At 39.6% G+C, this 24,067-nt stretch overlaps 1 protein-coding gene across 1 annotated transcript in view; it reads right to left on the bottom strand.

Annotated features, from left to right (window-relative positions):
• LOC126236953 (vitamin K-dependent gamma-carboxylase) overlaps positions 1–12,804 on the bottom strand; it is a 73,851-nt gene extending 61,047 nt beyond the window's left edge. Inside the window, exons 1-2 of the mRNA XM_049946650.1 lie at positions 12,246–12,804; positions 12,015–12,170 (exon numbers count right to left, since the gene is read on the bottom strand). Coding sequence (XP_049802607.1) covers positions 12,015–12,170; positions 12,246–12,471 — 382 coding nt within the window. The 5' untranslated portion in view covers positions 12,472–12,804. The remainder of the gene's footprint in view (positions 1–12,014; positions 12,171–12,245) is intronic.
• Positions 12,805–24,067: the final 11,263 nt, after the last annotated feature.

Below are 24,067 nucleotides of genomic sequence, written 5' to 3'. Positions count from 1 at the left end.
TCCTCAAGAGAACACAATAGTGCTGAAATTTATGAAGCACTTCACTGTCTGAGAACAGATCATAGACTTAACAATATACAAAATGAATAAAGAGAGAGCAAAATTTTCAGAGTAACCATCATACTACAAATTAAAATAAAGAGGATTATGAGAGCCAACTATCTGTTGAGTCACCTTCATCCTTGACATTTGAAAGGAAGATAAGAATTCAACATTTTGCCAGTGATGATATCACTAGATATTAGGCACAAATTTGGATTGCACGTGGATGAGGAAATCATTCATCTCTTTTTCCATAGAATTACTTCAGCTTTTGCCTTATGTGATTTAGAGAGATCCGTAATGATGTATAGCTGGATTGTCAGGTGATGATTTGAAGCCCCCTCCATAAATGTTGGACCCTAATGATTTGGTCACTTTGCTAAGTATAGTGTTTGGAAGGACTGGTGCTGCACTCTGCTCACTGCTATTACTCTCTACAACAAGTTTTTGAATGTCACTGAAGTTTTTGCATCTGAAGAAAGAGGCTGCAGATTTTAACTATATAGAGACTTGAAACATAAGATACAAAGAGGGTCTGTGGAGGGTAACATTAATTAAAAGTAAATTTTTCTGTAAAGGGTCAACTAAATACTGTTGGGAATTCATCACAAAATTATCACTGGAAAAAAATCTCCAACAGTTCATTCTACAGTGAAAAGGGACAATAATTAGAATCTAGTGAGGCATTGCTGAGTTATTTAAATGTGTTTTCTCCTGAAAGATTACAGTCAAGAGGACACTAATGTGTAAAATCACATAAAGGAGAGTTTAGTCTATTATTACAAGTATCACCTATCAGTTAAATCTTTTGCAGTGGAGAAAGTAGAATATGTTACGCATTAAATAGGGACTATGAAATAAGTTAGCTCTCATGCTAAACGAGCTTCACACTGGTCTTCAGAGAGGCACATTGCTTAATATTTGTAAAACTGCACAGAAATCATTATATCAAGGAAAGAACCAGACTAGGACCATTCTGCTTATTTGGAATAATGGGTAAAATACCAGAAAACTTCTCAGTGACAGACTCCCACATAATCTCACATTGTATTTGATAAACGTACAGAAGTTCAAAATGTGGAGCAGAACTGTTTGTATGCAGCCTATAAAAACATGTTTTGAATTGTGGCTGATATGATCTTCCAGGAGTCTGTGACAATCTCTGATAATCTCCACTGCCCTCACATTTACAGGCTAGTCCATGGTTGCTGTATGATAGTTGTCAAGGCTATTATAACCACAGGTGTATCAGTTTTGAAAACTTCAACTTTAGGTTGTCCTTGAGGGCCAGCATGTAGGCACATATTTTAGGTACAAAATATGGAATTATTGGTTATATCCTTCCATTAAAGGAGGAGGGAGGAGGAGATTAGTATTTAACATCCTGTTGACAATGATGTCATTAGAGGCAGAGCACAAACACGAATTAGGAAAGGATAGAGAAGGAACCATCCTGGCATTTGCCTTAAATGATAAAGGGAAATAACAGAAAACCTAAATCAGGATGGCCAGATGCGGGTTTCAACCACTGTCCTCCCGAATGCATGTCCAGTGTGTTAATCACAATGCTACCCTGTTGGTCCTTACATAACCAGCATGATGGCAAAGATCTTGGTGCAATAGCTTAAGCTGATTATCTACTCCCACTAGCAGAAAGTATGAAATTGGAAGATACGATCAGAACTGTTTTGGACAAGTTTACAGGTCAATGTGAATAAACAAAATTTTCATTTGCTCCACTGAAGCCAAATCACTTACCTAAAAGTCAAACAATGGATGTCAAGTTGCAGACCGGCACAATTCAAACACACTTACATAAAGCCTTCAGCCACAGCCTCCAACAGTAAAAGAGAGAGACACACCATTCACACACACAAGCAAGCACATTCATGTACACATGACCACCAACTCCAGCATCTCGGCCCAAAATGTAAATGTCTTTTAATTGTGCCTGTCTGCAACCTGAGGTGTCTGCTTTACTGTAAGCAGTGATCTGTCTTTTCTTACCTAAGAGTCAATTAGAAATCAGTCCTTTGATCATAATAAAGAAATCAAATAATCAAATATAAGCAGAGAAAGTAATGTGAGTTATCTGGATATTCAATTAGACTGAATATAAGGTTCAAATTACTTATTGTGCAAACAAGGAGGAGGGTGATATATTTAGCAAACTTATTAGGGTTGAGTAAAGATTCTACGACCATATAAAATTATATCATAAGAGTTTACTTGTCTTAGTAGTACGTGGTCTCATAGAGCCAAAATTGAAAAACCTGTCATGGCTGTGGAAAAGTGCAGCCAAGTATTGTACCAGGAAGTATATGTGCCTTTGGAACATCTCCTAGAGATACAGTACTCACAATAATGAGTCTATGTGCTTGGGATCTAACAATAAAACAGCAAACTATGAATAACTACTCAAAAAAGATATATTTTGAAAATTGGTGAGATCCATACTAGGTCAGCAAACATTTTATCAATCTGGAATTTTTTAAAAAAAATGTGATTTTTTTTACCAGTGGCAACAGCAAAAGAAAACGTCATCCACTGTACAAAGAACACTGGAGGTATTTCCCGACATCTAAGAGACATTAAATAAGAGACAGTCAACCAACACTTCTCTACCAGACATACTTTTGTTGGATTGCGAGAAGTTAACGTGGGCCACCAGAAGTAATTCCCTGCAGCTGAGCTATAATGCCTAATTACAAATGTGTGAATACAACACAGTCATAATTCAGCCATCTCCTATATGGAAACAAACTTGTTGACACAGGATCCATAGCTCTGTGGGGCACACACCATACTCTCGCATGTCCCTCAGCTCAATATAATTGAAGCCAAGATTCAACGGGCCATATCACACACCCCACAAACACACTCCCATGATACCGTGGTGATGTTCACAGGTCGATGCCAGTTGCCGAACTCTGTGATAAGTGTCAGCAAAGAGAAAGAGGTCTGTCATCAGCTGCCGATACCCTCAAAGTACATTTTTGTCTCCATACAGTCTTAGGTGAAATAGGTTCATGGCCACATTTAAATCAGTGGTAGTCTGACTAACAGTACATCCATTATTGATCACCCTGTATGGCCCTGAGGAGGAGACACTATATCTGTTTCTCAGACATCTGAGGTTGTCCTTTGCTGTGGCTTATGTGCGTGAAAAGATTATCTCTGCCATAGCCTACTGAAAATCCATTATATTCTGTTGAGCTCAGAAACCCAAATTATTGTGTAATCCCAAATAGCCTACAGTATACTACGACCCTCCACCTTGTACCATCTTCCATCCCACATTAAAAATCAACAAATTTGTGATGGAGTGCCTACAACAGATCCCTCAGATGTGTCATGCTATAAGCTGCATCTAGCCACGACATTAAGGGATCATAGAAGCCATAACTGTAAAAGAGACAATCTATCCATGATTTTTAGCCACTCAGTTTAATACCATACACAGAGTTGTACAGAAGTAGCACATCCAATTTCTGAATCTGGGTAATGAATAATTATGTATCAACAAACATGTCAATCAATCAAACTAAATAGGCACTCACTCTGGGTAAGAAGATAATGTGACCTTGTTACTATCAAACCCAAGAGAAAAATTGATGGTGAAGAGATAAATCTCATGGGTGCTTTCAAATCTCAAAACTGTTGAGAAGAACTTCTGTGCAAGCAAATACCTAAGTCTGTAGCAGCTCCATCTTAGTTAAATAATGTTCCACAAAAATATTGTGTACAATACCACCCTGGACTGTAACTGGTTAAGAAACCAGGATGACAATTGGAGGACTTCCTCAAATAATGGTCTGGAATGAAATCAGCCCTGCCAATTGTACCCACAGCCCCCTACCACCCTCTATGAAAACCACTGCAATATCCTTATGCCTATAACACACTTAATCATGCTCTCTTACCCCATGGTTCTTACTTGTGAAAGGCCACTCCCTTATAAAACATGCTCCACACACCCTTCCAGTATAAGGTATTCCAATCTGCAAAAAGTAAAACAAATGCTATGAAAACAGGGGAGCTAGTGAGAACAAAAAAGAACTAGCCAATCTGTAAGTTTTAACTAAAATTTTTAATTGACTTTCACTTTTTTTGCATATTCAGATGTTGTGAATATAAATAAATAATCTACAATAAAAAATATTGGGTAAACCTGTAATGAATGACCATTGTACATTGTGTATATCAGAAAACCATGTAACACAAAGTGCACAGATATTTACTTCAATGTGTGGGCCCCTTGAAACTTCTTTCCAGCCTCAGTGCTTCTAAACCCCAAAGACAAAGACTGAACTTTTAATATTTAATTGGCTCTTCGTACCTACTAGTGTCTCAATTTACATCAGTTAACTCCCCTTTTGCTTACTCTTTCTTTTTCAAATTATTTCTTACTCCATCTTCTATTTATATTCTGCTTTCCTCCTTTGTTTCTTTATCAACAGCTTTCTACAGTATTCCTTCTTCATTTTTATATTTGTGGGTAATAATTAAAAAATCCTCCTTCCTTCTTGTTTCAAAATCTTCAGGCTTCAATCTTTCCAAATTTGCAATCTGAACTCCAGATTTTGTTTCTGCTTTCTGGATGCTAATAACAGGCATTCTGTATAGGATGTCAACTGAAACCCAAAACTGTCAGCAAATCTTACAAATTACACTATCATATCACATATTCTGAAACCACAATAGTTCTTTTGCATGACTGTAACTTAGTCCCTGTACAAAGGCTTCAATCTTTCCAAATTTGCAATCTGAACTCCAGATTTTGTTTCTGCTTTCTGGATGCTAATAACAGGCATTCTGTATAGGATGTCAACTGAAACCCAAAACTGTCAGCAAATCTTACAAATTACACTATCATATCATATATTCTGAAACCACAATAGTTCTTTTGCATGACTGTAACTTAGTCCCTGTACAAGAGTTTGAAATAAATTTTAAAAAAAACTATTTAAAATGTTTGACACAATACCCCTATCTCAATGTATTTCAGCTATGTCATTGTTCCAGAGAACACCTCATAATTCTGTTTAACATATACTATCATGAAGTTTTATGTGATACTTGAAATTATGTAGACAACACAAAATTTTTTATCAACTCATCACTATATTCAGTAGAATCATATGCAAAATGACCTTGTAGCTGGACTCACAGGTATTAGATCAGTATTATGTCCCAGGTCTCTTTCACCTCGCATTTCTCCTGATCCATGGGGTGAATTTTTTTCCCATTTCAAACACCTATACATAAAACATCTCCCTTTTCACACCAATTGGTCCATATTAATAAAGGTACTACTAAAAAGTTATAAAATTTTGAGGTTCTACTGTTGTGTACACTTTTCTCAGTACATTTAGGGATATTTTAGAGGCACAAAAACCTGTTTGTGGCAACAGTGCATGGATTAAACCACTGCAGGTTGACACAGAAACATACAATGTAAGTGGCATGCCAATATCAGAGCTTAGTGTGCCTGTAAAAATCCATGTGGGTAGTGGTCTTGGATATAATGATTCTGCCAATGAATTTTGCGTGTATTTGAGACACAGTAGAGAAAGTTTTAGGGTGAAGGACCCATTCAACAGCAATACAGACAATGCTGACTCTGTACTACTATCCAAAATGAGAGTTATTAATTTGCCTTTAGTGCTTGACAATGTCCTACCAGCCGATCACCTGCCCTGCAAAGACACCTTATAGTAGGTCGTGTAATGTTCAGCTTCACTTAAAAGATTATTATATACATTCCTCTCACACGAAAGTAATGCATGACTTGGGAAATGTGGTATCTTCATCATTGTTTGTGGGGTAAAGTCAAATTCACATATGAGTTACATTTGGACCTGAAGAGTGATTTTTGCATATGTTTGTCTAGACACATCTAGAACCCATTACAATATGTATAAGATTGCAGAAACGGACCAATATGGTTTTCTTGCCTGGGATAAAATTATGTCAGCATAAATGCCACTACTTATGTTTCCTTAAAATACTGTGATGAATAACAGGAATGAAATTCTGCAACAGAATGTGCAGCTTTCTCATGCTGTGCATCGACATGTGTTCCATTGGATGGATTACAACATCTGATTTTCTGTTCCTGCAACATGAGGACATCAGACTTAAATTCAATTACACTAGTATGTGGTACTCTAATTTGTAGGGCCAGAGCCCTAGTTCTGCCACCACAGATCACTGCTAATCTTCAGAGGACACTTGCCCAGTAATAGGAAGGATTACCACAAGCCATGCTTTCTGTCCTGATCCACAATATGGAGAGCTTTAGTGGAACTTTTACAGTGATGTATGAGCATCACACCTCATGCTGATGTTCAGAATGCCATTGGTTAAGAACCATTACATATGGCACCTTCATTCACCCTGTCTGCCTGGTACACCCTGTATTCACATCACTGTTCACAGTATCACTAGGAAACCTTCTAGTTACACATAATTGCTATGCCTTGTGTTGGTTTGTGGAATGCTAATATCCCATAACTTACTGACTTGATTATAATTTGTGCAAGTCAGCCTTGCTCCACCTTCACTGATCCAGTAACTTGTAAGCTGATGATCTCTTTCTGTATTGAATACTTCTTTTATCACCTGGAAGTGTTATGGGTTCTGCCAATTCATGGTGGAAGATTCCGTTTTATCACCCAAATTAAGTTGTTTCAGCCTCTAGATTATATTTTACTGTTCTTTAAGTGTATGTGATGAGGGTATCTTTTAAGATATGAACAAAATTCAGAAAGAGAATGACATCTGATGTTAATGTAAAATCTAAACTTGGAGGAACTATGTTGCACAGTTGTTTAACATGTGCGGTTCACAGATGAATCAGTGTAATATAGCCTCCCTCTGCAATTATGTTCTGGGATTTAACCAATAACATTGATTTAAAAAATCAAAGAAATTAAACCTCTGCAAATTGAAGTCTATTAAAAAAAAAAAAAAAAAAAAAAAAAAACATTCAATGGCTGGGTAGGACAAGCCAGTAACACTACATAATGGTTGCTACAATTGTGTGCTTGACAATGAACTAACAAACAGTACTGTCACTCCTAGGATGAAAACATAGTGGTCAGTTGAGTTTTGATGCAAAATCTGTTTTTATTGTGCAGTGACTGGAGTACACATTAAAGTGAAAATAATGTTTAAGAGTGACATTAGAGATAGATATCTACAACCCACTCATCCCAGGTGACATCAAAATCCGTGCAAGTTATCAAGGCCAAGTTTTCTTCAACCACACTGGTAGCTTCCAAATTCTTCTATACCTACAGTAAAATACAAATAATGAAGAATACTTCACATTTTGTAATTTGTAGCAATTAACTTGGGGACAAGCAGCAGTGTTACCCCCATGAGCTAACATTCACAATAAACAACCAACAAATTAAAATGGGTCTTTCAGTTTGCTAGTTTAAACCGTAAATTCACAGAACAGTTTATAGCTGAAATGAAGAATGGACACCTGCAGCATGAAACATATCAGTGAGTTTCCTCCATAAGGCACACAAAACTTGATATCAATAAAAAAAATTTGTTTAAAATCAAATTCACATTTACTCTTTATAGGAAATCTACTCTTTTACCAAGAACCAATGGAAGATTCAGTTAACATGAAAATCTACTCATCAAGTGATGGCAGAATAACACGCATATAGAAGGTATTAAAATGTGCAGGCTTTCGGAGCCAGTGTCTCCTTCTTGCGGCAGACGGGTTGAAGGGGAAGGAAGAGGAGTGATGAGGTTTAGGAAAATCAGTAGAGCTTGGTTGAGAAGGATAAACTGATTGCTGGGGACTGTACTGGATGAAAAAATTGAGTACTTTTGTTTATTCATTACAGATTAGGTTACGTAACTAAGTGCAAAGATCCTGGAGAAAGAAAACTGGATTTCCACAGAACAGGGATCTTACAAAGCACTGGTCTTACATTTACATCTTTCACTGAAGGCTAAACATGTATGTGTCCAAGAAATGGATACGAATTACCATACTCAATAAACTATCAATTACAGTTATTGTGATGGACAGTGAAATTACAGCACAACAGATAAAATAAGCCAGTCACCAGATCAGAAGTTTGCAGATTACATTCTTCCATCTGGATATTCATTGCACATCCATGTTATTGTTATTATTGTCATAGTTATCAGTGATGTGGTCATTTATTATATGGTCAACAACATATATATCCAATGTTGTCTACACCTGTTGGAATCTGGGGGTTTAGGAGCAACTTTGCTAGACTCCTGAAAGTAAGGTAGGCTGAAATCTGGTAGGCAGCCCATAGCAGCATAGTTGAACCAGTGTCATTAATCAATACTGTTACAGTGTTCTAGCACTACTCACTACAAACTGTTGTGCAAACTGTGCAGTTATTACATATGGACATCAAGCCTGTATTGTTGAATACAGAACTCTGTACTGGCAGCAGCTGTACATTCCCAACTATACATGCACAGAGACAGTAAGCAAGCAGATTGAGAATTAATATACTAGCAGACTTAGCTTTGTTGACACAATGAAAATGCATGCACACATATCCATTATGCTGCAAAAGGTACTGGAAATAATAGAAAACAGTTTATATTTTGTACATGTCCAAAAGCTAGAACATATATATGATGAAAACAGTCACTATGACTATCAAAGTTAGCATCTTACCAATTTTTACATTTGTCTTCCTCCTGTTTCCTGCCGCATTCTGCCACGCACTACACTACATTGCTCATAACCCCCTTACTTTTGGAAGTGACTTGTATGAGATGTCTAAACGAACTTTTGTTTTAAGCACTCAGTGCATCCTTATCCAACTTCTATATGTCCTACAGAAATCACAATTCTTTCCTGTATATTTTATTACATTACTGAATAAGTAATAGGTCTTACTGGCTTGATCCGCCATTGTGAATTGGCCACAAAAATAACAGGATCCTAATTTAGTGGCAAAAAAAGGATACAAATACACAGCTAATGACAACAGTGCTATGACATAAAAAATCTGCCAAGGGGAGATGCTTTTAGTGCAGTACTTGCTCGCCAGTCTAAGATTCATACCACACAGGATTGGTACAGATAGGTAAGATCCAAAGAAAAGCTAATTTTATTAAAGCTGGATTTAGTAGGCACAAAAGTGTCACAAAGATGCTCAATCAACTCCAGCGTGATAGAGGCATTGTGGATCATGGTATGGTTTACCGTTAAACACTGGACAAGGAATCCGTGTTTAGAACAATATCAGTTCATTTCCAGCACCTTGTTTTTAATATACATAACTTTACAACCACGTTAAACCAGGCATCATGATAATTAGTAAACAGGCTGTACTCGAACTCCATCAAGAAACTTTTAGGGATGTGTGGGAGCTATGGCCTTCAGAGGCTCATTTCACAGTAATTGTGTTTCATCTGATTTCTTGACCCCATTTGTCTTTGTAATGAACTGAAAACATCTGTGCAACAGTGCAAATATAGACGGTATGAGCTGTGTGTTTCAATGGACAAATAACACACCAACCATCTGCAAGTAATTGTTCAACACATTGACCTAGGTTTCGACACATCTAATGTCTTCATTAAATGATGTCCATCAGATGTAGTTCCTTGCAAAGTATACATGCCCAAGGCTAGAACATTTTTAATTTCTGACTTGAACATGTCTGCTCTAAACTTTGACCGTTGCCTTCTCGCAGTGTAACTTTACAGCTTTTAACATTTCATTTTCATGGAGACATCCTTAGAGGAGTCTAAACCTAGGTCAATCTATTAAACAATGATTTACAACCAATTGGCTGTGTTGTTTATCCATTGAAACTTATACAGGGTGTTACAAAAAGGTACGGCCAAACTTTCAGGAAACATTCCTCACACACAAATAAAGAAAAGATGTTATGTGGACATGTGTCCGGAAACGCTTCATTTCCATGTTAGAGCTCATTTTAGTTTCGTCAGTATGTACTGTACTTCCTCAATTCACCGCCAGTTGGCCCAATTGAAGGAAGGCAATGTTCACTTCGGTGCTTGTGTTGACATGCGACTCATTGTTTGGGCAGGGATTGTTGGTGATGTCTGGATTGGGCCCCATGTTCTTTTCCACCTACGCTCAATGGAGCACGTTATCATGATTTCATACGGGATACTCTACCTGTGCTGCTAGAACATGTGCCTTTAAAAGTACGATACAACATGTGGTTAATGCACGATGGAGCTCCTGCACATTTCAGTCAAAGTGTTCGTACACTTCTCAACAACAGATTCGGTGACCGATGGATTGGTAGAGGCGGACCAAGTCCATGGCCTCCACGCTCTCCTGACCTCAACCCTCTTGACTTTCATTTATGGCGGCATTTGAAAGCTCTTGTCTACGCAACCCCGGTACCAAATGTAGAGACTCTTCGTGCTCGTATTGTGGACGGCTGTGATACAATACGCCATTCTCCAGGGCTGCATCAGCACAGCAGGGATTCCATGCCACAGAGGATGGATGCATGTATCTGCACTAACGGAGGACATTTTGAACATTTCCTGTAACAAAGTGTTTGAAGTCACGCTGGTACGTTCTGTTGCTGGTTGTTTCCATTCCATGATTAATGTGATTTGAAGAGAAGTAATAAAATGAGCTCTAACATGGAAAGTAAGCATTTCCGGACACATGTCCACATAACATATTTTCTTTCTTTGTGTGTGAGGAATGTTTCCTGAAAGTTTGGCCGTACCTTTTTGTAACACCCTGTATACAGTTGCTGAAAGACAGCCAGGTTCACAACTGTGAGCTGTGTGTCTCATTTAGAAATAAATCTATGCCATTAAATCACAATAATGACAATAGTAATGTACACTTTACTCTTTGCCCACAAAGTTGCATTTATTACTGTCTTTCCCTGTATCTGGTTAGTTTTTTCAACAATGTTAGTTGTCCATTAACAGTGGTACATAGTAGTATGGATACGTTTAATGAAAATTGAGCTAGTATGCAACTTTTTTATGGATTCATTACATACAATGGAGGAGCAGCACAATGCACTGTAATAAAAGTGTTTGTGTTTTATCTGAGGTTTATTGCATTAACCTCTGTTTTATGCTTTTGTAACTGTTACGGGCTTTTTCACTATTTTGATGGTATTTTTGCAGAAACAATGGTGACTGAGGTAGCAACATGAATACATCATAGTTACATTATTATTGTGCAAAAAGCCACTGGAGACCATGGCTTCCTTATATAGAAATGCTCAGAAAATACTCCCAAACAACCACCAATATTTTTCGGTGTAGTATGATATCTCCTGTGCAATGGAATGCCCGAAAGCTGCCATTTGTGAGGTTTTCATAACCCACCTGTATGATTTTACCAACAAATATTCTGTAATCAACATCCTTACTCTCTTTTGTTTATTCTGAGATTTCATGAGACAATGTGTGCCAAAGCTACAAAGTCATGAAATGAATCACAACATAATACATAAATTCAGACAAAACACGAAATAAATAAGAAAAATATAAAATAAAACATTTCTGGTTGTGTATACAAATACATCACGTTACAGTGCAAGGCTCTAACCTAATGTAAAAAAAAAAAAAAAAAAAAAAAAAAACGGCTACAGCACTGTCTTTCAATATAACGTTGAAAATCTGGAGTGTAGTTACAAAAAATCCATTTCTCTTGGTAGCCGAGTGGAAATAGAAACTGCAGACTAATAAGCCTACACCAACAGGAAACCTAAGACGAAACCTTCGGGGAGAAAAACGCTGGTTACAGACCGGTCAACTAGATGTGCCCCCCACCAAAAAAATGTTAATAATTAGCCATTAGTTTCATTTTCCTGAGAAGTCTGCTCTGTACAAAGCAAAATAATTACCTAAGCAGTTCACTTTCCTTACACGAGACTTCGGAATACTCACACACACAGCATATAAGTAGGAAAAAAAACTTAATTTAATCAGATTACCAATCCACATAATGAGGTAAACGATGCACATCCACTCCAGTGGCAAAGGATGAAGGTTGCTGAATAAGGGAAAACGACACTCATCTGGATTCCCCCAACGGATGTCTGCATCTGCGAGACCTCTTTCCTCTGGTATATCTAAGACCATCAGCAGCCCTGTAAAATGATGCTGAGCAGGAGCCTGTAATGTTTAAATTATTCTAAGAACCAATTTGTAAATCGCAAATGTACCAAAGAGTGCTCGTACAACTCCAAGCGACGAAGGGTCTGTGGGTTTGAACAACAGTTTTACAAAACGTTCCCATGTTTTCAGTTCTGAAATAGAGAAACCAACGTATTTCTCGAACGACGATAAGTTATGGTTCTGTTCCCTTAATGAATCCTTTCTTAACTGTCTTGTGGGTTGCACAGGCAATGGCGTCGCCTGTTTCTGCGCTTGTAATCTTCGTTTGACCATTCTACGTGCGTATGGTTATTGTACAGTCTCAATCGTTAATACTCTTCATTGTATCACTCCGGAAGAGAGATGTACAACTTAATTTTTGGATATCTTTATACTGTCTGCTTGTTACAAATTACAAACAATGGCCATCTCGTCTATTAGTTCCCCGAGAATTCAAACTGAGTTTCACCGCGGATTGTGTATTACTGGTCTCTGTGTAAGGCTCACAATCATTATAGGTTGCTTCCTACGCACACGGCGCCAATTAATTTCCAGCCGCCTCTCTACCTCTCTCCCAGATGTCAAAACAATGTTCACAGCTGTTTGGTCACGGACAGTATATCTTTGCTGTTGCCATGGCAACAGCATCTTAATCAGTGCCTGCACAGTTCACTTTAAAATCCATGGATTAATGGTCTTCAAGTAATCATGTAGTATATTATGAAACTATTTTAATTCATCGTTCAGTTTAATATTCATCTATTGTTTTAATAGAAAAAATATTTTGTATGACTTTTCATAGTTTTATACGATTTCAACAATAGATAACTCTTCGAAACATAAGCACCGGTACATACAGTATATATTGCGACCCCACCCTAAAGAAATGTCTGTTCTTTCAGTGTGAATCACAAGTATAAAAATAATACATACTGAAAACACCACTTAGTTTGTATATCTGTATTGACAAGTTATAAGTTCTTCTCACTGGCTGGTGTATCCATTGGGTTTCTGGAAAATTTAACCATAAATGAGGGCAGAGTACCTAAAATACTTCTTATAGAACGAGATTTCCAGCGTATATACAAGCGGTATTTTATTTCTTTACTTTCGAGTTCCACGGATCTTTGATGCGAGTGTGTCGCTTGGATATAGAACCTGTCAGATTATAACAGTAATATCCATATGTAAATGGTCATGAAGCCTACAATCCACATCATATGCAAACAGATACATGATGTTCAAGTGTTCAAATAATAATACAGATTATAGTAGCAATGATGGTTATACAAATAAACTATAAGGATTTCATTCTAATTCATATGAAAAGCATTCTGTCAACAATTGATGTACCAGTACCACATTGTCAGTTCCTATATAGGAATGCTTAAAGTTAAATACATTTCAATAATTTTTACACGTTTTCGAAACATTTCTGTAAAGAGTAGAAAGAACTATTAAAAAGATGAGTCTTAGCTCTTTTTTTTTAATTTAGTCTTATCTCCAATAACTGATTTAACATGAACTGGGAGTCTACTGTATACTTTTATGCTTGAATAATATACTCCTTTCTGTACCATACTGGATTTTTTTATATCTTTGTGAAGATCATATTTATTTCCTGTTTCATATCATGATATTCATTCTCTTTTCTGTAAACTGTATGGTTATTCTTCACAAAGCATGTTAGTTAAATAAATGTATTGATATGGCATCCGCAGTTGTTTGAATAAATTACTGCAAGAGCATCTAGGTTGCACTCAACTCATAATTATGATGACTCTCTTCCATGCAATAAAGTCATTATCTGCCCATGACTAATTTCCCGCGCATGATGCCATATGTCATAAGTGAGTGGAAATATCCAAAGTATGCGGCTCTGATTGGTTCCAGGTCACAAACAGAAGAAACTGAGCTGATGACAAATCGTGGCGAATTCAGGCCTTAAATAGATCGATGATGTCAACTGTCCAGTTTATAGTGTTTTTAATGTGTAAGTCCAGGAATTTGTAGGACTCAACTCTCAACATTTATTTGTCACCACATATTTATTTCAACATTTTTCAGTTTTGCTTGCTGTTTCAAACTGACTGAATTGAGTCTTGTTAACACTGAGGGACCGATCATTTGAAGGGAACCAGTCTAGGGCTTCTTTGAATTTAATGCTCACAGACTTCTCTAGAATCCAGTTTGGTATCTTCTCTGCTATAACGGTTGTGTTGTCTAAAAATAGGGTGAAGTGTGCTTTTTGTGTCGTACCACACGGAATATCATTGATAAAGAGCACTGAGCCCCGTGGTACTTGACATTTCATTGTGCCCCAACCAGAGCAAGCAGTTGCCATTCAGAATTATTCAGTACTACCTTCTGCCATCCAGATATGTGTCACGCCACATCCCTACTTTACCATAGAAGTCATAGCGCTCAGGCTGTGTAAATAGAATTTTGTGATCCACACAGTCGAATGCTTTAGACAGATCACAAAAGATTCCAACTGGTGACATTTTTTGTTTGTTGATTTGAGGAGTTGGTAGACAAGAAAATGAAGTGTTCAATTGAAATACACTTCAGATATCCAAGAGTTTTTCATTAAGGGTATTATGTTTATTAAGATGATCATGATTCTCTTGAACATAAATTTCTCTAGGATTTTAGAACGACTTGCTAGCAATGAAACTGATGAGTACTTGGAAACCTCAGCTTTATCATCCTTTTTGAACAGTGGATTAACAGTTACATTTTGAGTCCATTAGGGACAGTATCTTTATTTATAGAGTCATTAAATATGCGAGAGGAACTTCAAGAATAACTTTTCATATCCACACCAATCGAATTCTTATTTTTCATTTTGCTTATTACCTTCTCAGTCTCACCAATTGTAATATAAGGTTTATGCATCTGAGTAATTTTGTCCAGCACTGCTTTTTGAAGAAGGTTCATAGCTTCAGTCATAGATTATTTCAACTAATGTTATCCACTATTGTAAAAAAAAAGTGGTTGTTTTTCCTGAAATATTAAACACTCTCACCCTACCACCAGAACAAGAGTGTAAAACTGAGAACATATCACATGTATAACGAAAATTTCTTGCTCTTTTCCTGACATTCCACTTCATTGAGTAACAATAAGGTAGCTGACGTGAAATGAAAAGTCATGCAACTTATGTCATGAAGTCATTTCTGGAAAATCAAAGGTACTGTGTGGAAAAAAGTATTGAATTGAATGCTAGTAGTCTGTATAGCTTTCCAGAGAAAAATTAAGTTTCCTCTAAAACTATTCACATGACATTTGAACTGCAGTGGCGCTATGAACTACAGTTTTCACTTGCTGCAATGAACATTCTAGTTGCACAATTTTCAGTGCAGCGTCAGCAGGTACAGGGTGTTTCAAAAATGACCGGTATATTTGAAACGGCAATAAAAACTAAACGAGCAGCGATAGAAATACACCGTTTGTTGCAATATGCTTGGGACAACAGTACATTTTCAAGCGGACAAACTTTCGAAATTACAGTAGTTACAATTTTCAACAACAGATGGCGCTGCAAGTGATGTGAAAGATATAGAAGACAATGCAGTCTGTGGGTGTGCCATTCTGTACGTCGTCTTTCTGCTGTAAGCGTGTGTTGTTCACAACAAGCAAGTGTGCTGTAGACAACATGGTTTATTCCTTAGAACAGAGGATTTTTCTGGTGTTGGAATTCCACCGCCTAGAACACAGTGTTGTTGCAACAAGACGAAGTTTTCAACGGAGGTTTAATGTAACCAAAGGACCGAAAAGCGATACAATAAAGGATCTGTTTGAAAAATTTCAACGGACTGGGAACGTGACGGATGAACGTGCTGGAAAGGTAGGGCGACCGCGTACGGCAACCACAGAGGGCAACGCGCAGCTAGTGCAGCAGGTGATCCAACAGTGGCCTCATGTTTCCGTTCGCCGTGTTGCAGCTGCGGTCCAAATGACGCCAACGTCCACGTATCGTCTCATGCGCCAGAGTTTACACCTCTATCCATACAAAATTCAAACGCGGCAACCCCTCAGGGCCGCTACCATTGCTGCACGAGAGACATTCGCTAACGATATAGTGCACAGGATTGATGACTGCGATATGCATGTGGGCAGCATTTGGTTTACTGACGAAGCTTATTTTTACCTGGACGGCTTCGTCAATAAACAGAACTGGCGCATATGGGGAACCGAAAAGCCCCATGTTGCAGTCCCATCGTCCCTGCATCCTCAAAAAGTACTGGTCTGGGCCGCCATTTCGTCCAAAGGAATCATTGGCCCATTTTTCAGATCCGAAACGATTACTGCATCACGCTATCTGGACATTCTTCGTGAATTTGTGGCGGTACAAACTGCCTTGGACGACACTGCGAACACCTCGTGGTTTATGCAAGATGGTGCCCGGCCACATCGCACGGCCGACGTCTTTAATTTCCTGAATGAATATTTCGATGATCGTGTGATTGCTTTGGGCTATCCGAAACATACAGGAGGCAGCGTGGATTGGCCTCCCTATTCGTCAGACATGAACCCCTGTGACTTCTTTCTGTGGGGACACTTGAAAGACCAGGTGTACCGCCAGAATCCAGAAACAATTGAACAGCTGAAGCAGTACATCTCATCTGCATGTGAAGCCATTCCGCCAGACACGTTGTCAAAGGTTTCGGGTAATTTCATTCAGAGACTACGCCATATTACTGCTACGCATGGTGGATATGTGGAAAATATCGTACTATAGAGTTTCCCAGACCGCAGCGCCATCTGTTGTTGAAAATTGTAACTACTGTAATTTCGAAAGTTTGTCTGCCTGAAAATGTACTGCTGTCCCAAGCATATTGCAACAAACGGTGTATTTCTATCGCTGCTCGTTTAGTTTTTATTGCCGTTTCAAATATACCGGTCATTTTTGAAACACCCTGTATGAGGGATGATCAACAAAGAGCGAGACTGATTTTTTGCTGTAGCTTCCATGACGGTTTCCTATCCATACTATGACTATTAGAAAAGAGTGGATTTTTGTGTATAATGCCCATAGGCAACGGCACTCTCGTGTCGGTAGATTCGTAGTTATGCTCTAGTTTATGGACGCTCATAGTACACATATCAAAAAAAGTTTTGCATCACCTCGGTTCCGAGAGTTCCGGAACCTGTACAGAAAACTGGAATAGAGATCAACATAAACATCATTTCTGCCCTTTTTATTCCTCATGATGTCCACACATTGCATGTTGTACCACCATACAGCGAGACCTTCAGAGGTAGGTAGGCTGTACGCACTGGTACCTCTAAAACCCAGTAGCACGTCCTCTTGCATTGATGCATGTCTGTATTCGTTGTGGCATACTATTCACAAGTTCATCAAGGCACTGTTGGTCCAGATTGTTCCGCTCCTCAACGGCGATTCGGCGTAGATCCCTCAGAGTGGTTCGTGGGTCATGTCGTTCATAAACAGCCCTTTTCAATCTATCCCAGGCATTGTCGGTAGGGTTCATGTTTGGAGAACATTCTGGGCGCACTAGTCGAGAGAAGTCGTTATCCTGAAGGAAGTCATTCACAAGATCTGCACGATTTGGACGCGAATCGTCGTTCACGAAGACGAATGTCTCGCCAATATGCTGCCGATGTGGTTGCACTATCGGTTGGAGGATGGTATTCATGTATCGTACAGCCATTACGGCGCCTTCCATGACCACCAGCGGCGTACGTCGGTCGCTCACGATGCCAGCCCTAAACAGCAGGGAACCTCCACCATGCTGCACTCGCTGGACAGTGCGTCTAAGACGTTCAGCCTGACTGGGTTGCCTCCAAACACGTCTCCGACGGATATCTGGTTGAAGGCGAATGCGACACTCGTTGGTGAAGAGAGCGTGATGCCAATCCTGTGCGGTCCATTCGGCATGTTGTTGGGCCCATCTGTACCGCTCTGCATGGTGTCATGGTTGCAAAGATGGACCTCGTCATGGACGTCGGGAGTGAAGTTGCACATCGTGCAGTGTATTGCACACTGTTTGAGTCTTAACACCACGTCCTGTGGCTGCATGAAAAGCGTTATTCAACATGGTGGCGTTGCTGTCAAGATTCCCTCGAGTCATAGTCCGTAGGTAGCGGTCATCCACTGCAGTAGTAGGCCTTGGGCGACCTGAGCGAGGCATGTCATCGATAGTTCCTGTCTCTCTGTATCTCCTCCATGTCCGAACAACATCACTTTGGTTCACTCCGAGACATCTGTACGCTTCTCTTGTTGAGAGCTCTTCCTGGCACCAAGTAACAATGGGGGCGCGATCGAACTGCAGTATTCACCGTCTGGGCATGGTTGGACTCAGACAACATGAGCCATATACCTCATTCCTGGTGGAACGATTAGAACTGATCGGCAGTAGGATCCCCTCTGTCTAATAGGCACTGCTCATGCATGGTTGTTTATATCTTTGGGTGGGTTAAGTGACATCTCTGAACAGTCAAAGGGACTGTGTCTGTGATACAATACCCACAGTCAATGTCTGTCTTCGGGTGTTCTGGGAACCTGAGTGATGCAAAACTTTTTTGATGTGTGTATTTCACATACCAAACAATGGAGGTGACGTGAGAGGTGTAGTATGGCACATTAAAATTCTGTGTGCATTTCAACCACATTGCTACGACAAGCTGCAGCAGGCATGCAGTGAGGACGCACTATCTCGAGCAACAGTGTTTAGGTGAGTCAAGGACTTCAAAGAAGGCCAACTTGTCTGTGTTAATCAAGATGGGCCTGGTGTTTCGGTCTCTTCTGTGACTGAAATCAACATCAACTGCCTGTGATTGCCCTTGAGGATCGGCGGGTAATATTACGCAAAGTCGTACGGCAGTGTTTGTACGATTATGGATGATCCTCTCCCTATGACCTGTGTTTATGCCCATTGGGTGCCATGTCCGTTGATTTCCCAACTAAATGCTGTGCAAATGGAGATAGGCCATGAGGTGCTGCATTCCTATGCTGAGGAGGGGATGTGTTTCTGGATTCGATTATCAATGGAGATGACTCATGTCTGTTTCGGTATGATTCTGAAGGAAAACGAGCCAGCGCCATATGGAAATCGTCATGTTCTCTAACACAAATGAAGGCGAAAGTTGTTCAGCCTGCAGGGAAAGTGATGGTGCTCATATATTTTGACTGTCATGGAATGATTTACTAGTATTTAGTTCCCCATCACACTACTGTTACAGCAGCATAACACATGTCAGTACTGGTTAAACTGTGGAAGCACATTGCAAGGAAAAGACTGGAACTTTCTTGACTGTGTGCTGCCTTCAAGTTGCGGCCTCACCTCGTTAATCAAGTCTGGCTCAGTTCAACATAGCCTGTGTACTGCCACAATGTTGCACCCAGTGATTTTTATCACTAAACGCAAAGCTTCAGGGTGTTCAATTTGAGAACTCCAAACCACTGATCAAGAAAAGTGAGATGACTCGCAAGGACCTGACAAAGAATGGCCTGCACCAAGTGTTCAAGGACTGGGAGAGACGTTATAAAAGTGCGTTCAAGTAGGAGGGGAGTACTCTGAAAAATATCATGTAATCAACAAAATGAAATAGTAAACACCTATGGGAAAAAGTCAGTCTCAGTTTTTGTTAGCCAGCTCTCATGTTATACAGGTAGCAATGAATCTCTTCATTCAGGGCCAACACTGAGGACTAAATAAAATGAATACACGAATGCTAGGTCTCAGTATGGATAAAGCAAAAAAATAACCTGAGTTAATCGTTTACACTGAAGAATATCTGGTCAAACAAACCTGTGACAGTACATGCTGCTGATCTTTGTGTATATTCATAGTTAATATCTTGTGTTATATGTATTTGGTATGGGACCTATGCACTTGAAAAATATTTTAGGGTGAGTTTTGGAAGCAATCTTTTTTATGGACCGATTACATTTTCCCAGAATCCTGCCAATAACCTACAACCCATTCCTACCAATGACCTACAGCTGATCCTATCTGACCATTCCATTTTATATCCTTTCAATTTAATAGACCTAGGTATTTGTACTAGTGAATTGTTTACAATTGTGACATAATGATATTGCAATCTTAGAATTTATTTTTTTATTTTATTATTATTATTATTTTTAAGTGAACAACTTAACATTTCTGAAGAGTTAAAGCTAATTGCCAGTCTTTGCATCGCTTTCAAAGCTGATTGAATATTTGTACAACTTTTTCATATATTACTGCTTTTTTTCCATATAATTACTACACAATATGAAAGCAAGGGTCAAAACACAATTCCCTGGTGTCTCAGTTGAAATTATTTCTACACCAGTAGGTGACTTTCCATCCGAGATAACATGCTGCACCCTTACTATCCACAAATCCTCTAGCCAGTCACAAAATTCGTTTGATATTGTATACGGTTGTACTTTCATTAATAAGTGTTGTGTGGTACAGAGTCAAATGTGTTTTGTATGTTAAAAAATACTGCAACAAACTGATTGTACTTCTCACGATGTCATGCAAGCAAAGTGTAAATTAGGTTTTGCAAGATTGACATTTCTGCCACCCATGCTGAATGGATTGGAGTCAATGGTTAGCAATGAAACTTGACAATAGATTTTTGGATGACTACACCTACCGATAGCTTCTTATAGATGAGTGTGATCTCTGCTTTCTTCCAGCTACTGGGAAAAAGATTTTTTTTTGAGATCTAGGTATATTATGGTTAGGCTATGTAGAAGGGTAATTTATTGAATTTATACTCTGCAGTAATTTATTACACAGTATTTGCAGCAATTTATTCTACAGTCTTTTCCAATTTCCCTGAGGTTCATTTTGTCCCAATGCTGTGCGAGTTTGCTGTATGTGAGTTCCTATGTTTTCTGTCCTTATATGAATGTATGTGTTCATCCATAAACAGAAGTTAGCTACCTCCATCTAAGCTTTCATTACTGAAGAATATTACTTACAAAAGATACAAATGAGACAAAAGGATTTTTGGTTTTCAAAATAAAGTTCTGCTTGTTACATATTTCATAGCTTTTAGAATGGCCTCTTACAAAGTCCTTTTGAGATAGGAAACACCATACCACAGCAGTGACTATGATTATGAAAAGCAAACAGTTTTTTCAGCTATATGGATGTACAATTAAAAAGAATTTCGATGTATTTTAGTAGCAGATGGAATTTATCTTTCTACTTATGTGTACGCATCTTCCATATTACACCACCTCAGTCCATATTCGAAGGAATTATGAGGCTTATTCGTTTTCAAGGGTTTTGCCCCTAATCACTGAGTGTATAGCTGCAGTGCGTAAATCCCTGTTTATTTATTTCATGTTCCATTGATCTCAAACGAGGAACACGTCATGTGAGAGTGGAACAAGTAAAAAAATTATGGAACAGTCATGTTTTACAATACCAGTCTCAGTATTTTTAAAAAAAAATGAGGAACTATAGACAAATTACAGTACCTTCAGACGTCGTTAAGTATTTACAAAAAAATATAGAAATGTTCTACCTTACAGCATTTTATTGATATGAAATTTAAAACAGCTAGATGATGTACACATAATGGCAGATTTCTTTTATTATTTACAAAAGCAGATAACAGTACTATAATTTTATGTTGTTATGTGGAAAAAGAACAAAAATAGATATCCACAAAGAGTTACTGTAAATCCATATGCAGCGATAAGTGTTTGAATTAGTCCATCATAAAAAATAAGATGTACATCTACAACAGACAATTATCTGACAAGAGATAAAGTAATTCACCCATTAAAGTTGTATAATTTATCATACTCTTCTTATAACTAGATATCCTCAGTGTAGTAAAGCAGCTTAAATCACCTAATAAAGGCAAGGCCTCTGGTCCACACTGTACTCCAGTCGGATTCCTTTCAGAATATGCTGATATAATAGCTCCATACTTGGCAATCATGCACACCTCCTCACTCATTGGAATATCCATACTTAAAAACTGGAAAGTTGCAAAAGTCACACCAACTCCCAAGACAGGAAATAGGAATAATCCAGTGGATTACAGATCTATACCACTAACGTGAATTTGCAACAGGATTTTGGAATATACACTCCTGGAAATGGAAAAAAGAACATATTGACACCGGTGTGTCAGACCCACCATACTTGCTCCGGACACTGCGAGAGGGCTGTACAAGCAATGATCACACGCACGGCACAACGGACACACCAGGAACCGCGGTGTTGGCCGTCGAATGGCGCTAGCTGCGCAGCATTTGTGCACCGCTGCCGTCAGTGTCAGCCAGTTTGCCGTGGCATACGGAGCTCCATCGCAGTCTTTAACACTGGTAGCATGCCGCGACAGCGTGGACGTGAACCGCATGTGCAGCTGACGGACTTTGAGCGAGGGCGTATAGTGGGCATGTGGGAGGCCGGGTGGACGTACCGCCGAATTGCTCAACACGTGGGGCGTGAGGTCTCCACAGTACATCGATGTTGTCGCCAGTGGTCGGCGGAAGGTGCACGTGCCCGTCGACCTGGGACCGGACCGCAGCGACGCACGGATGCACGCCAAGACCGTAGGATCCTACGCAGTGCCGTAGGGGACCGCACCGCCACTTCCCAGCAAATTAGGGACACTGTTGCTCCTGGGGTATCGGCGAGGACCATTCGCAACCGTCTCCATGAAGCTGGGCTACGGTCCCGCACACCGTTAGGCCGTCTTCCGCTCACGCCCCAACATCGTGCAGCCCGCCTCCAGTGGTGTCGCGACAGGCGTGAATGGAGGGACGAATGGAGACGTGTCGTCTTCAGCGATGAGAGTCGCTTCTGCCTTGGTGCCAATGATGGTCGTATGCGTGTTTGGCGCCGTGCAGGTGAGCGCCACAATCAGGACTGAATACGACCGAGGCACACAGGGCCAACACCCGGCATCATGGTGTGGGGAGCGATCTCCTACACTGGCCGTACACCACTGGTGATCGTCGAGGGGACACTGAATAGTGCACGGTACATCCAAACCGTCATCGAACCCATCGTTCTACCATTCCTAGACCGGCAAGGGAACTTGCTGTTCCAACAGGACAATGCACGTCCGCATGTATCCCGTGCCACCCAACGTGCTCTAGAAGGTGTAAGTCAACTACCCTGGCCAGCAAGATCTCCGGATCTGTCCCCCATTGAGCATGTTTGGGACTGGATGAAGCGTCGTCTCACGCGGTCTGCACGTCCAGCACGAACGCTGGTCCAACTGAGGCGCCAGGTGGAAATGGCATGGCAAGCCGTTCCACAGGACTACATCCAGCATCTCTACGATCGTCTCCATGGGAGAATAGCAGCCTGCATTGCTGCGAAAGGTGGATATACACTGTACTAGTGCCGACATTGTGCATGCTCTGTTGCCTGTGTCCATGTGCCTGTGGTTCTGTCAGTGTGATCATGTGATGTATCTGACCCCAGGAATGTGTCAATAAAGTTTCCCCTTCCTGGGACAATGAATTCACGGTGTTCTTATTTCAATTTCCAGGAGTGTATACACTGCTCAGACACTATGAATGACCACAAAGACAACTGTTTACTGACAGACAGCCAAAACGGATTCAGAAAATGTCATTCTTGTGCAAGAAAACTAACTCTCTATTCTCACAAAGTAATGAGTGCAATCGTCAGAGTATATCAGATTGATTCCATATTTTTAGATTTACAGAAGGCTTTTAGTACCATTCCTCATAAGTGATGTCTAATCAAATTGTGTGTCTGTGGATCATCATGTCAGTTGTAAGACTTGATTTGTGGGTTCCTGCCAGAAGGATCACAGTTCACACTAACAGATGGAAAGTCATCGAGTAAAACAGAAGCAGCAAGTGGAATGCTACAGGGAAGTGTTATATACCATCTGCTATTCCTGATCTGCATATGCAATAAAGCAG

The sequence above is a fragment of the Schistocerca nitens genome, chromosome 2, assembly GCF_023898315.1.
Source record: "Schistocerca nitens isolate TAMUIC-IGC-003100 chromosome 2, iqSchNite1.1, whole genome shotgun sequence".
Taxonomy (NCBI): domain Eukaryota; kingdom Metazoa; phylum Arthropoda; class Insecta; order Orthoptera; family Acrididae; genus Schistocerca; species Schistocerca nitens.
Note: the sequence above shows the minus strand (reverse complement) of the source record. Positions and strands in the feature narration are given on the sequence as shown.